The following is a 12,955-nucleotide window of genomic DNA, read 5'->3' on the forward strand; positions in this document are numbered from 1 at the left end:
AGTTTATTTTGATCAAACCATTGCTTGATTCTAGATAGTTCTCTGGTCACATCAGTAATTAGTTGGTGAAGATTATCCCCAGCTACATACAGTGTTGTGTCATCTGCGAATAAAACACATTTTAACAAATCGGATACCTTACAGATGTCATTAATGTATAAAATAAACAACTTTGGACCAATCAGGGAACCCTGGGGGACCCCACAAGTTACTTTACGCATTTCTGATGGGTGGTCATTAAAATGTACATACTGGTATATATTGTCAAGATAACTTTCTAACCATGAGTGAGCGCGTCCTCTAAAACCAAACTGCTCTAGTTTGTTCATTAACAGTTTATGATCTATGGTATCGAAGGCTTTCTTGAGGTCGACAAAAACACCCAGAGTAAAATGCTTTTTGTCTAATGCAGATGCTATATAATCAGCTAATTTAATACCTGCCATTGAAGTTGATCGTCCGCTCCTAAATCGTATTGATCATCACTTAATATCACACTTTTTTCTATGAAACTATCAAGCCTCTTCAGAAAGAGTTTTTCCAGTATTTGAATAAATACATTTTAAACCTTCAGACTTGTTTGGTCCTGGTTTGATACAACAGCAAAATTGTTCATAAAAAACGCACAAGTACATTTCAAAGTAGATACTTTTGTACCTTTACAAAGTAGAATTTAAATCTGATACTTTTACTACACTTTTACTTCAGCAAATATGTTGCTCCTGTATCTGCAGTTATGATTAAGTAAGAAAATTAAGTAGTATTAAGTAACTACTTCTTCCACCGCTGCTCACGAGTAAGAATAAAGACAAAAAAAAGTTCCATAATATATCTTATTCTTCCATTATGTATTCAAAGTTTGAGAAATATTAATGCCACACTGGCTGATTGAAAATATAAGTCAAAATACTAATTTGAATAGGCCTACACAGTATTCAGTCAGTATGTTAGTTGCTTTAAAAAACATTGTTTATTATGAGCAATAAGAAACTCAATGTGCAGTATCCGGGTCATTGACTTAATATCTATTCATTTTGTTTTTGTTGGTGGTGAACTAAAAAAAAAAAAAAAAAAGTGCATTACCACAGGGACAGTTTTTTTTCTTTTTTGTATAAAAGCAAAGTAGCAGAGTATTCACAGAATGCCCCTTGACTTTAATCGTATGTCTTGATCTCAGCTAGATTTGCTGTTTGGTGGTTGAAGATTTTAAAAAAATAGAATAAAGTTATTTAAGATTTATGCTACAAATAACAAAGAAAATCCTAAGAGTTTAAACTCATGTGTTTTAGTTTTTATAAAATAATAAATGTGTATCTTGTTGGAATGTAGACTAAAAATATGACATACATGAATATATGTTGCTGCACAGTAAAGTTTAGTGGATGGCTGGGACAATACACGGAGCTGTACAGCAGAGACCTACAACATCCGGGCAATAGCCAGCTCACGCAGAAACGGAATGGCGGAGGTAAGCGAGCGAAAACGAGGGCTTTAATCACACAAATCCCGGCCAAGCGGAGCTAAATGTAACATGTAGACTACACTGTGATGTTTGTTAAAATGTCTGTGGTTTTACCGGTTTGATGATCCCCAATATAAGAGATTTTTAGGCGGTTTAAGACGGAGAAGGAGGCGGAGTAATGGAAGCTCTCCGGCGGATCGCCTCTCCGCGTTCTTCGCTCAAAGACCCGTCTGCCTTGATACTATCGCGGCCACTAAACAAAAGGCGGCTCAGGGCTGAAGTACTGTGTTGTTGAAGTATTTTATAGGAGTCAAACTGTCAGCCATTGAACCGAGTGAAAAGTTGGGCACATTTCACCAAAGTCCGAGAATGTGGGGGAAGCACAGAAGTAGTTATTTCCTTCTCGCAGTGAGCCGAGAGGAAGAGGCGTTCAGCACCAAGTCACAGGAAAGCGCCCCTGGTCAGGACACAGTCCAGCGACACACACAACTTAGCATTTCAGCTTTACCAACTTCTCAAAGTTACTCATGACTACTACAGTGTTGATAAACGCCCCCAAATACTTCTTGTGAAACTTTTTTCTGAGTATTTGTTAGCTAACTTTCGCTTCCCTCGCAATGAGACGTAGAATGACACACTATTTGACGACTTCTGTTCCATTAAATATTGTGTTGTTTGTGTGTTTTGGTTTCACTTATTTCCAATCGTAGCCCGTGTCACAAGTTGAAAAAGGCGGTTTGAAGTCACCGGTCAGCTGATCTGTAATGAGATGAGCTCAGATGAGCGTTGATCCTCCTCCTTCTTGTTGTCAACATGTGCATGTGCATAGCAAAAACCCTGTGTTACAGCCAGAAGTACCGGTAAATGTCCTTTTGGTTTCTCTGCAGGGGACTCGGGGGCTCCTGGTGTTGGCCCCGTGAACATCAGAGGCACAGACATGAAAGACTGCAGCAGAGTTCACTGAGTCCTTAGAGCTGGACTCCCCCCACCAAGGAGATGGCAGCACAGGCGTCCACTGTAAGAAAACTGATATAATTACATTAAATTGTCAAACAAACACAGTACAGACGTCCATCTATTATTATTGTCTAACTTGTGGTAGGCAGGAGGGTCCCAGATCCCTGCCTAGGTTTTCTCCGGGTACTCCAGTTTCCCCTACAACTAAAAAAAAAAATGAAATATTAATAGACACACCCTTTCACACAAACCTATCAAGTCCTGTTGATTTTTGTCCTGATACATAACATTGCCTGTGCCCCTGTATGTCTGTGTACAGGCCAGTGAGCCTCCACTGGAGAAGCTGCTGGCTCTGTACAGATACTCTGTGGCAGATCCAGACAAGGAGACATGTCACCTGGCTGCCAGCCTGCCGCATACAGCTTTGCACAAGGTGAGCCCCTGTCTTCATTTTAATGTCACCTTCACCTCTGTCTCTGTTCACACTATACCCACTGTGTGCCACTGTCGCAGGGTTTTCTACCTGAGGAGGGGGATGAGGAGCTGTCAGGAGATGACCCCTCTGTCACTTCAACTGCCTCTGATCTGCTTCCACAGGGTAATAACACTCTAACACCATGACATTTCAAAGGGATGTATGTTTAAAATATGTGTGAATAAGCATTTAATAAATCAGATATAATCACATGGCCTTATGTCACACCTTGACGATTTAGCCAACGTATGATAAATTTGACGATGAAATTTTAAGCATGCTCAATATTTGTCGACGAATGCCAGCGTATGATCATACGTCTGACATAAGTGGGCCATAAGTTACAGGTAAGTCATGTGAGCGTTGACACACATTAGTCGTAAGTTACTCATAAGTCGGGATGTCTAATAGTGATGCGCAGGTCAGGTTTTTTTTTTCAGCCTGCAGGGCCGCATTTGGAGCAGGTTCTGCCCGCCCTGGCCAGCTCCGCACGTTGTTTCTATTTTAATAACTTGCTCCGCAACCATTAAAAACTATGCGATACAAATATGATCCGTCTGATTTGACCACGTCTTTCATTCCGTCCAAAGATGTGCTTGAAATGAGCAGTACTGGCGTGTCCTCCCCTCGCTCTCTCTCCCTGCTGCTCGCTGGGATCATGATGAGAGGGACAGACAGTGAGGTAACGCGACACACTCACAGACGCACAGAGAGTGAAAATAGGAGACATAAGCTCCATCGAGCTCCATAAGCGCGTTCTCTGGATCACAAGCTGCAAAACGCTGCTTGTTTTATGACAATCCGACGCATATTTACGTCAAAAAGCTGCTCTAAACATGATGGAATAAGTTGTGGCTGAATTCAATGAATGCGCGTACGGCGGCAAAGTGTGGTCGCGACCGGCATTTTTCTGACCTGTCCCAAACCACGGACAGGCACCGCGGTGGAACCTGCAACCCGCGCATCACGTCTACCTACCGTTATGCATAAGTTAAGCTGTCGTTTGGCATAAGTTGTGGACTCATTATGGATACTCTACGTACACACCCAAAACTGAAAAAAAACATAGAAAGTTCAACGTATGCAGCGTTCATACGCTGGCTAGATCGTCAAGGTGTGACAGCCCCATCAGGTTTTTTTTCAGCCTGCAGGGCGCATTTGGAGCAGGTTCTGCCCGCCCCGCACGTTGTTTCTATTTTAATAACCTTCTCCGCCCGGCAACCATTAAAAATTACGCGATACAAATTGACCACGGCTTTCATTCCGTCCAAAGATGTGCTTGAAATAAAAAGTACTGGCGTGTTATCGCGCTCTCCCTCCCTGCGCGCTGTGATCACGAGAGGGGCAGACAGAGGTAACGCGAACACACTCACAGTCTGACGCACAGAGGGTTCTAAACGTGTTCTCTGGATCACAAACTGCAAAACGCTGCTTGTTTAATGAAAATCCGACACATATTCACGTCCAAAACCTGCTCTCAAAAGATGACGAAATAAGTTGTGGCTGAATTCAATGAATGCGCATACGGCATTTTTCTGACCCGCCCCGCGACCAAGGAGAATTTCATGACCCGTCCCGCACCATGGGCAGCCTGCAGGGACCGTGGTGGAACTTGCAACCCGTGCATCACGTCTACCTTCCTCATGGCCTTAGCTTGATCCTCACTTGCTGCCCCACTCAGGACACTGAGTTATACAAAAGTTAGGCTGTCGTTAGGCATAAGTTGTGGACTTGTTATGGATACTCTATGTATACGCCCAAAACTGAAAAAATACATAGAAAGTTCAGCGTATGCGAGCGTTTGGCATACGCTGGCTAGATCGTCATGGTGTGACAGCCCCATTAATTCTAAAATATCTGAACTTGTGCAGTAAAGATTCAATTTTATTTTAACCTTGTTTAACTCCAAACTAAATATTTCTTAGCACAAATAAACTTGATGTCCTCACATATTCCGTAAGCTTAGCCAAAAAGAGAAACTCCTTGAGATCCATCCTCAGTACCTTAAGTCTCTGGCTGTTGTAGGACTGTCTTAGTTGACACGTCTCTGCAACATTGTGTGGTGGTCAGCCTTTCCAGTACGGTCTATTCCAGGATAGTGGAGAGGAGAATCCGACCAATATTCAAACCTCGGATTTAGGAGGCAAAGTGCGGTTGTTATCCTGGACGTGGAACAGTAAACCAGCTCAACCTATATACCCTCCATTAGCTGCTCGAGGGTTCGTGGGAGTTTACCCAGTCCTCATGTGCTTTGTGGATCTGAAGAAAAGGTTCAACCGTGTCCTTCGTGGTGCCCTGTGGGGGGTGCTCCTGGAGTATGTGGTCCGGGCCCTCTGCTATGCGGCTGTCCGTTCTCTGTATGACCGCAGCAGGAGCTTGGTTCATTGCCGGCAGTAAGTCAGACCTGTTCCCAGTGCATGTTGGCCTCCACCAGGGCTGCCCTTTGTCACCGCTTCTGTTCATTACTTTTATGGACAGAATTTCTAGGTACAGCCAGGTGTTGGAGGGTGTCCGGTTTGGGAACCTGAGGATCTCAACTCTGCTGTTTGCAGATTATGTGGTTCTGTTGGCTTCACCAAATCACGACCTTTAGCACGCTCTGGGGCAGTTTGCAGCCGAGTGTTAAGCGACTGGGAGGAAAATCAACACCTCCAAATTTGAGGCCTTGGTTCTCCACTGGTAAAAGGTGTCTTGCCCTCTTCAAGTCGGTGGAAAGTCCTTGCCTCAAGTGGAGGAGTTCAAGTATCTTGGGGTCAAGAGTGAGGGATGGAGCTATACTTTTCCCACATTTTGTTATGTTACAGCCTCATTCTAAAATTGATTATATTTAGGGATTTTTCTCATCAACCAACACACAATACCCCAGAACTGAAAAACACAGTCAAAAATGTATAATTTGCCTCAAATTTATTACAGTAGTTTATCTGTGAATCATTCATCTCAAATAGACGTGACAAAAGTCTGCACTTTTGCTTAGTTCTCTGTATCCTTCGTGTTTGTCCTAGTTCCATTTTCTGCAATACGACTGAGTCTTTAAAACATCTTTCTTATGTCTTTATTATTTATCAGACTCTCTTGTTTTTTTAATTGAAGACAGTAACTCTGACTGGAAAGACTATTTTTATTTTGTGTATCAGTATGCCTCTAGACCCAATATCTGGATTGGAAGATCAGTATATTATTGTGAGCATTGTTTTTCCATTCTATAATTGTTTGTCTTTCTAAAACAGTGTCTATGTGCTTTTCAATGAGGCAAAGGTCTATGGACAGCTTTCAGATCCAAATAAATAATAAAAATATTGAAAATATCTTGTAGTAGTTGTAGACTCCCATCTTAAATTCGGAGCTCATGTAAAGAAAATAACTAAGACTATTAGGATTAATCTGAATTGTTTTCATTTAATAAGATCTTGCCTGTCAATCAGTGCAGCCAAGTTGTACTTTCATGCAATGACCCTGTCTCATTTTTCATACTGTATCACTGTGGGGCCAAGCTAACCAGTCCACTATGAAAGGTGTGATCTCTCTGTACAAACAAGCTTTAAAAGTGCTTGACAAAAAGCCCATGATGTGGCATTATTGCAGAATTGAAACATGTGCAGCTCACGGGATCGTCACAAGGGGCGCTGTCAGTGGAGACTGCAGACCAGCCAAATGCAAAACAGCTCTTGGACAGACAGCGTTCGCGGTACAAGGGCCACAGATCTGGATTACTTTACCTGCTGATCTGAAAACTTTAACAGACCTGAGCGAGTTTAAAAGTAAAGTTAAACACTGGCTCAAACTGAATCAAACTTGTGGACACAACAGAAGTTTATAATATTTTATTGCAAACCTTTTCTAAATCGTGTTATTTGTAATGATTTATGTAAATGTGTTAACTATTTTTTTCGCCTTAGTAGGTCTGCCAATTAGGTTTTAGCTATACGGCCTATGAACATGGCATCGGTTATTGTAACAATGCCTCTTGTTCCCTATCAAATAAACATATAAATAAATACATTTTATATATAAATTTTATATATCTGTCTTTTTTGTCTTTTTTCAAGGCGGCGAAAAAGACACTTTAGATGAGGACACAGATGAGGAGTCTGATGATGATTCTGTTCCCTCCAATGAAGAACATAAGGTTTTGCACCCAATTAATTTCCCACTGCCTACTTTTACCACACCGGCCTTGATGGCTAAAGTACAACACGGTTTTTATATTTTCAGGCAATCATGGTTGGCTCCATTTATCAGGCAAAGATTCCTTCAATCTATCCATATACCTATGCAGAAAAAGGTAAGTACAGTGTAACATACTGTATGTCAAGACTTTGTGTCTGTTGGTAGAGTTTCAGGGCATTAAAAAGCATTGAAAGTTATTAAATTAATTAGGGCTGTCAAAATGAATTGCGATTAATCGCATCATATATTTTCACACGATAGGGTACTTTTATTAAACAAAAGCGGCAAAGAGCTACTTATGCATCAACAAGGCTTGTCTAATATCCCATTTCAACAAAAAATATTTTAATTTTGTTCTCATACTCTACTTTATGAGCCTAAAAGTTTGCAGATTCTGTGCAAAATGTTCAGCACCAAAGAAAATGTATCTAAAATGCGACTTATCAAGCCTTGAGTGAGCGACCAAGAAAGAGCTGAAGAGATCCTGGTTATAAACTGTTGGGATTTTCCCATGATTATGAAACTGAATATTTGGTTAATGAAATGTGCAATCAAATATCAAATGCTTTAAATGTAAGTATATGTATAAAGTATAACATTTTTTATAAATATTAGAGAAAAAAATACCGCAATTAATCAAATTTCACAAGTGTGATTAATCGTGATTAAAAAAATATCAGTTGACAGCCCTAGTTTAAATCTATATTCAACTATGTTTACTCCATACATTTGTCGAACATACATATGATTCGTAATAGGTTCAACTACAGGTTTGGCTGAAATTGTATAGAATATTTTGCTCAAAACCTGACTGTTGTATTTAATATTCTTTTGAATATTAAGATTTCCTCTCATTCCTCTGTGTAAACCCTGAGTTTGTTTAATGTTGCACTATTGCACACAATATTCAATGAAGGTTCTTGAGTCGTCTTCTATACTCTGTAGTTGAAGTCTCGAACGTTTCGCCGCTCATCCAAATGGCTTCGACAGCGAACTAAGGTTCAGCTCAGCCCGCAGCCCAGATGAAGACCCCAAGGAGGAGCAGAGCTTGGCCTGGCTCCTCTCCTCTAATAACAGCTACTCTCACCTGTGGGTAAACACCTTTGAAGTAGAGCGTCTAACGACCTGCTCACCCCAGAGTGTCGGTCTGCCCTGCCCTATTCTCAGCTGATCACTGTTAATTACCTGCCTATTGATCTGTCGTTGGCTAATGTGCCGCCTCATTGCCATGACAGCGTCCTGTCGGCTGGCTGCGAATGAGATTAGCATAAAGTGGAGAAAGATTAAATCAGAGCCCGCTGGAATCGGAATGATTCTTGAATCAGAATGGTAATTAGCAGTGATCAGCTGAGAATAGTGCAGGGCAGACCGAAATTCTGGGGTGAGCAGGTAGGAAGGGACGCTCTACTCCATAGGTGTTTACCCACAGGTGAGAGTAGCTGTTATTACAGAGGAGGAGCCAGGCCCAGCTCAGCTCCTCCTTGGGGTCTTTACCTGGTCTGCGGGCTGAGTTGAACCTTAGTTCGCTGACAAAGCCATTTGGATGAGAGGCGAAACATTCGAGACTTCAACTACAGAGTACAGAAGATGACTCAAGAGCCTTCATTGAAGATGAACAACTCCTGTACAACTAAGAGCCTACACAGACATGTTGCACTTACTGTTAAACCAGATTTTAGCTGTGATGACCAACTGCTTTGGACTCCAGGCATTCTGCCTGTAAAAGAGGTGGAGGACTATTTGTTAAAAACACAGAAACAGCATGGCCAGGAGGACACGTATACACCTGGGGACTTTGTTCGGGACAATGAACAGGTAGCTTTAAACACATACATTCATGCATAAGGCTGTTACTCTGACATTGATAAAAAAAATCTCTCTTCTTCTCTTAAACCTCAGGCCTTGTATGAACTAGTTAAATGTAAATTCAATGCTGAAGAGGCACTACGACGATTGCGTTTCAATGTGAAAGTGATAAGTGGTAAGCCGTTTGCCTTTTACTAACAGCAGTGTTGATGATTAAGCCCACAACTGTAAAGATTAAATGCACATTTTCTTTCTAAGATGAGTTCTGTGGTTGGAGTGAAGAAGAGTGCCGAAACTTTGAGCATGGCTATCGGGCTTATGGGAAAAACTTCCACCTCATTCAAGCCAATAAGGTGGGTTTTCCTTTTTTTTTTACTTAAAAATCCCAAAACTACCAAAGGATCTAAATATAATTTTGTCTTCTATCAAGGTACGCACGCGCTCTGTGGGGGAGTGTGTTCATTATTACTACATGTGGAAGAAGTCTGACCGACATGAGTATTTTACACAACAGGCCACACGGCTAAGCCGTAAGAAGTACAGCCTGCAGACTATGTAAGTAGGCCACTATACTGTTTGGTTTGATCTAAGATCCCAGACGCAAACACTCCTGCAGTCTATGGGTCAGACCAAACGGAGCGCTCTTCGATCTATGTTGGATCATGGGGAGATCCAGGAAGTCAGAGGTCATTAAAAATTAATTAATTAATACTGAACATGAACAACTGCTTGTTGTTTATTGTTTATTTGGTCGGGACAGTGCATGTCAATGAACATGAGACTCATGCATGTAAATACGCCTCACCTGAAAGTGGCCAAGTACACGCTCATTCATCCTGTTCCATTGTACACGTTTTTAGTGGTAGGGGAAACCGAAGTACCCAGGTCTAATCTACACAGACACAGGGAGAACATGTAAACTCCACACAGAAAGGCCCCGTCCGGCCCGGGGAAGCACAACCGTTTATATTGCTGTTATATTGATAATAATCTAAAAGTGATTATCAAAGTGACCTATACTTTCAATTATACCCCTCAACTCGTTACAATCTCTCAAGACAAGCTATGATCAAAACTTGAAAGCCCTGCCTCCCTGACCGATGCTTCCTTCTTGAACTTTATGGTCTCTAAGGAAATATACTGCTAAATATCACATGTGGTCTCATTAGCATACACTACTATGAGGCAAAGAAGTACATTGGGATCATACATCTAGTGTCATGTTTAGTTGCTATATGACATTTCTCTGTAATGGACTAGCATTTCCATCTTACAGTCTTTATGTGATGTCTTAAATGACATTATCAGTATAGATTACGGGCATGACTTTTCCCTTTTTGAAATCTGACATGTTTTCAATAGCTTTTTGAGCAGTATATGGATAGGAGTTTGCAATTCACATTCCTAAATGAATTGTTAACTAATATCAATATATAATAAGCTCAAGCTCATTTTTAATGAATGGCATCAACACATGAAAAAGGATAAAAAACAGTGTAACTAAGTGAACATGTCGGAATAAAATATTCAAAAGTATACAATAGGTGTCTGTAATATAAATGAGAGAGCTCACTTCCTTTGTTTATAGTAAAATTGTGTATGTTACAGGGAGGATGGCGACGAGGGGGAGACCAGAAATAGTGACTTGTCTGACAGCTCTGTAGGCTCTGGGCAGCTCAAGTCCCTGGAACCTCCCCAGTCCAGCCAGGACCGGGACAAACACGGTAATGCAACAATTGGATGAATATATGGTATATACTATACTATATATAGTAATGCGTGCGTCTGTTGCTTTTCACCATAATTCTATATGTACTGCATGCACAAAATGTGAACGTCAAACTGAGTTAAAGTCTAAAAGAAAACCAAAATAGATTGTGTACTTTCAATGTTTGCTCTATAGTCTATTTTGTGTTTGCTCAGTAAAATGGATCTCTATTACAGTGCAGTCCATCATTCTCACACATTACACAACTGAGTGTGACTGTTTATTGTTTTCAAATATTTTATTTCTGTAGATAATATTGTATGTGTGTTTAAGTGTGTTTATTCCTATTCTTTCTATTTCATTTTATTATTAGTAGTATTATTGATTTATTTGTTTTATCATTTCGTTGTTGGACATTTCATTGGCTCTTGTTTGACTTACATGTGTTTTGTGCGTATGTGTGTATGTGTCCATGCATGCTTTGACATGACATCCAGGGGAGGAGAGGCGGCCACGGCGCAGAAGAACTCCTCGCTTTCTTTTAAAGCCATGAAATGGTCCACACAGGCCACTGAAAGCAGGCTGGGCCTGCAGGTAAACAATAGACAGCAACACAGAAATCAGTACAGTTTTAGACAAATGAAAGCAGACAACTGTCCCCAATCATCCTCTTAGCCTTTTGTTTTTGTTAATAACATTTTGGTATAATAATTTGAGTACAAAAATAACATTGACGTAGTAATCTAATACATTTGGTCTCTGTTTAGATGGTGACCTGACCATTGGACTGTCAGAATTATGCAGTGACACTGGCAATGGTCCTCAGAGGCGCTTTGCAATGCCTGATTTTGCCCCATCTTTGGACATCCCACAAGGGCGCCTCCTTGAGAGCTGCAGCTTTTCCCCTGTCCCACAGCAGCTTCAGAGGCCCTCTCCATGCTTCCAGTGGGGGAGTGGAGACTCTCCGTCCTGTCATGGCAACCCAACATGCACCTGCTTCTACCAGCTCCACATGCACGGATCCTTTCTGTGTAATCGTCCTGACCAGAATGGGGCTTTCCAAGTAGAATTCAGCCCTGCGACCTCACCACCTGTCCCACTAGGACTTTGTCAGCCTGCATACCGTCCACCCCACTGTCTCAAACAGTGAAGACACGCCATGTTTGTGGGTCGTCACAGCAGGTTAAAGGGATGGTTCTTGAAGCCAGAACTACAAGAACTCAAAATACTTTTCTAAAATAATGGACTGATTTTGGTTGGAACTGTTTGACCTTTTGATTATTAATAAAACAGTCACATTTTGTGTTATTTTAAGCCAAAGCCAGACCAGCACAAGAAAGGCTCAGAGAAGTCTCATCTTTTGAGTGATAAACCATCAGATGGATCTTGCATCTGTCAAAGTGCTATCTATTATGATTTTTGTGCAATGTTTGTTGTAATGTTATTTGAGAAATGAGCAGGAAATGTAAACTATGTAAACTGCTGTGAGACCGAGTTGTTGGTGGTGGTGGTACAATTGAGCAAATGTATTTTCCTTTTTAAAATATTGCTCATGAGTTTGATGTTGAAGCTGTTGTAGTTTGCTGAAGAAATCTCGTTCACTGGTAGTCTTACTACTGAGTACTGGTGGGCCTCAGCTAATCTCCACATCTCCACATTAAATCTTTGAATCTGCACTGATGGGACTTTCCAGAGACTGTCTACCGGGAAACATTAACAGCATGTCATTTCAAATTATTTCTCAGGTTTTGTGAAGGGTTTTTTGTAAAAACAAAAACAATATTCATGTGATGTTACAATGTACAGCAAGTCTCAAATCTACTATACTATGGATAATATACTATGGATAAACGGCATCAAAACATCATGTCTACAACCGAAAAGTTAAACACATTTTTCAGGCTCTGTCTGTGACCAGCTAATATCGCATTCTATTGAGCCGGACTGTTTACATGGTAAACTGTTTTGGGTTTTGTCCTTTTTTTACTTTTCCAGTTCACTCAGAGATGTTGTTTGGCATATGTCCAACTGTTATATATTTTGTAAAAATATATATATGTATAATAAATGAATTATGTTGAGATTGGTCACATTTTACTCCAGTAATAATCCAGTAAGTAACTCCAGTTTGGCCCTTTGCCACAAGATAGATTTGATTACATTTGATACTAAGCAAGTAGAAGAAAAACAGAATAAAATTATTTTTTATTGCCAGCATTAAAGCTTCTGGGATATAAAATTATCCCAGAAGGCAAGACACACTTTTCTGCAATTTGGAAGAACTGTCTCTTAGCTTTTATTTAGAAAACAATAAATAATAGTTTTCATCATATATGTTTCTCATGCAGTACTGGCGCTGAGTATTTTGTGGCCATAT

General features: G+C 40.7%; 2 protein-coding genes across 3 annotated transcripts in view; one reads left to right on the forward strand and one right to left on the reverse strand.

Annotated features, from left to right (window-relative positions):
- The window catches only part of tle2b (TLE family member 2, transcriptional corepressor b), a 245,645-nt gene that overhangs the window by 100,221 nt on the left and 132,469 nt on the right, over nt 1-12,955 (reverse strand). The gene's annotated exons all lie outside the window — the stretch shown is intronic.
- Nucleotides 1,422-12,584, forward strand: mier2 (mesoderm induction early response 1, family member 2). 2 transcript variants are annotated; one of them, XM_079574594.1, is made up of 13 exons: nt 1,422-1,468; nt 2,350-2,479; nt 2,739-2,852; nt 2,933-3,017; nt 6,944-7,023; nt 7,110-7,179; nt 8,737-8,879; nt 8,964-9,045; nt 9,129-9,223; nt 9,301-9,425; nt 10,479-10,594; nt 11,076-11,172; nt 11,346-11,485. In XM_079574594.1, exons 2-12 carry the CDS (start codon nt 2,459-2,461, stop codon nt 11,129-11,131), a joined length of 987 nt encoding a protein of 328 aa, XP_079430720.1. In that variant the 5' UTR covers nt 1,422-1,468; nt 2,350-2,458; the 3' UTR covers nt 11,132-11,172; nt 11,346-11,485. The 2 variants fall into 2 exon arrangements, with proteins under 2 accessions (XP_079430720.1, XP_079430719.1); XM_079574593.1 differs by lacking the exon at nt 11,076-11,172 and having other exon boundaries at nt 11,346-12,584.

The sequence above is a fragment of the Gobius niger genome (genome assembly GCF_951799975.1).
Source record: "Gobius niger genome assembly, chromosome: 17".
Taxonomy (NCBI): Eukaryota; Metazoa; Chordata; class Actinopteri; order Gobiiformes; family Gobiidae; genus Gobius; species Gobius niger.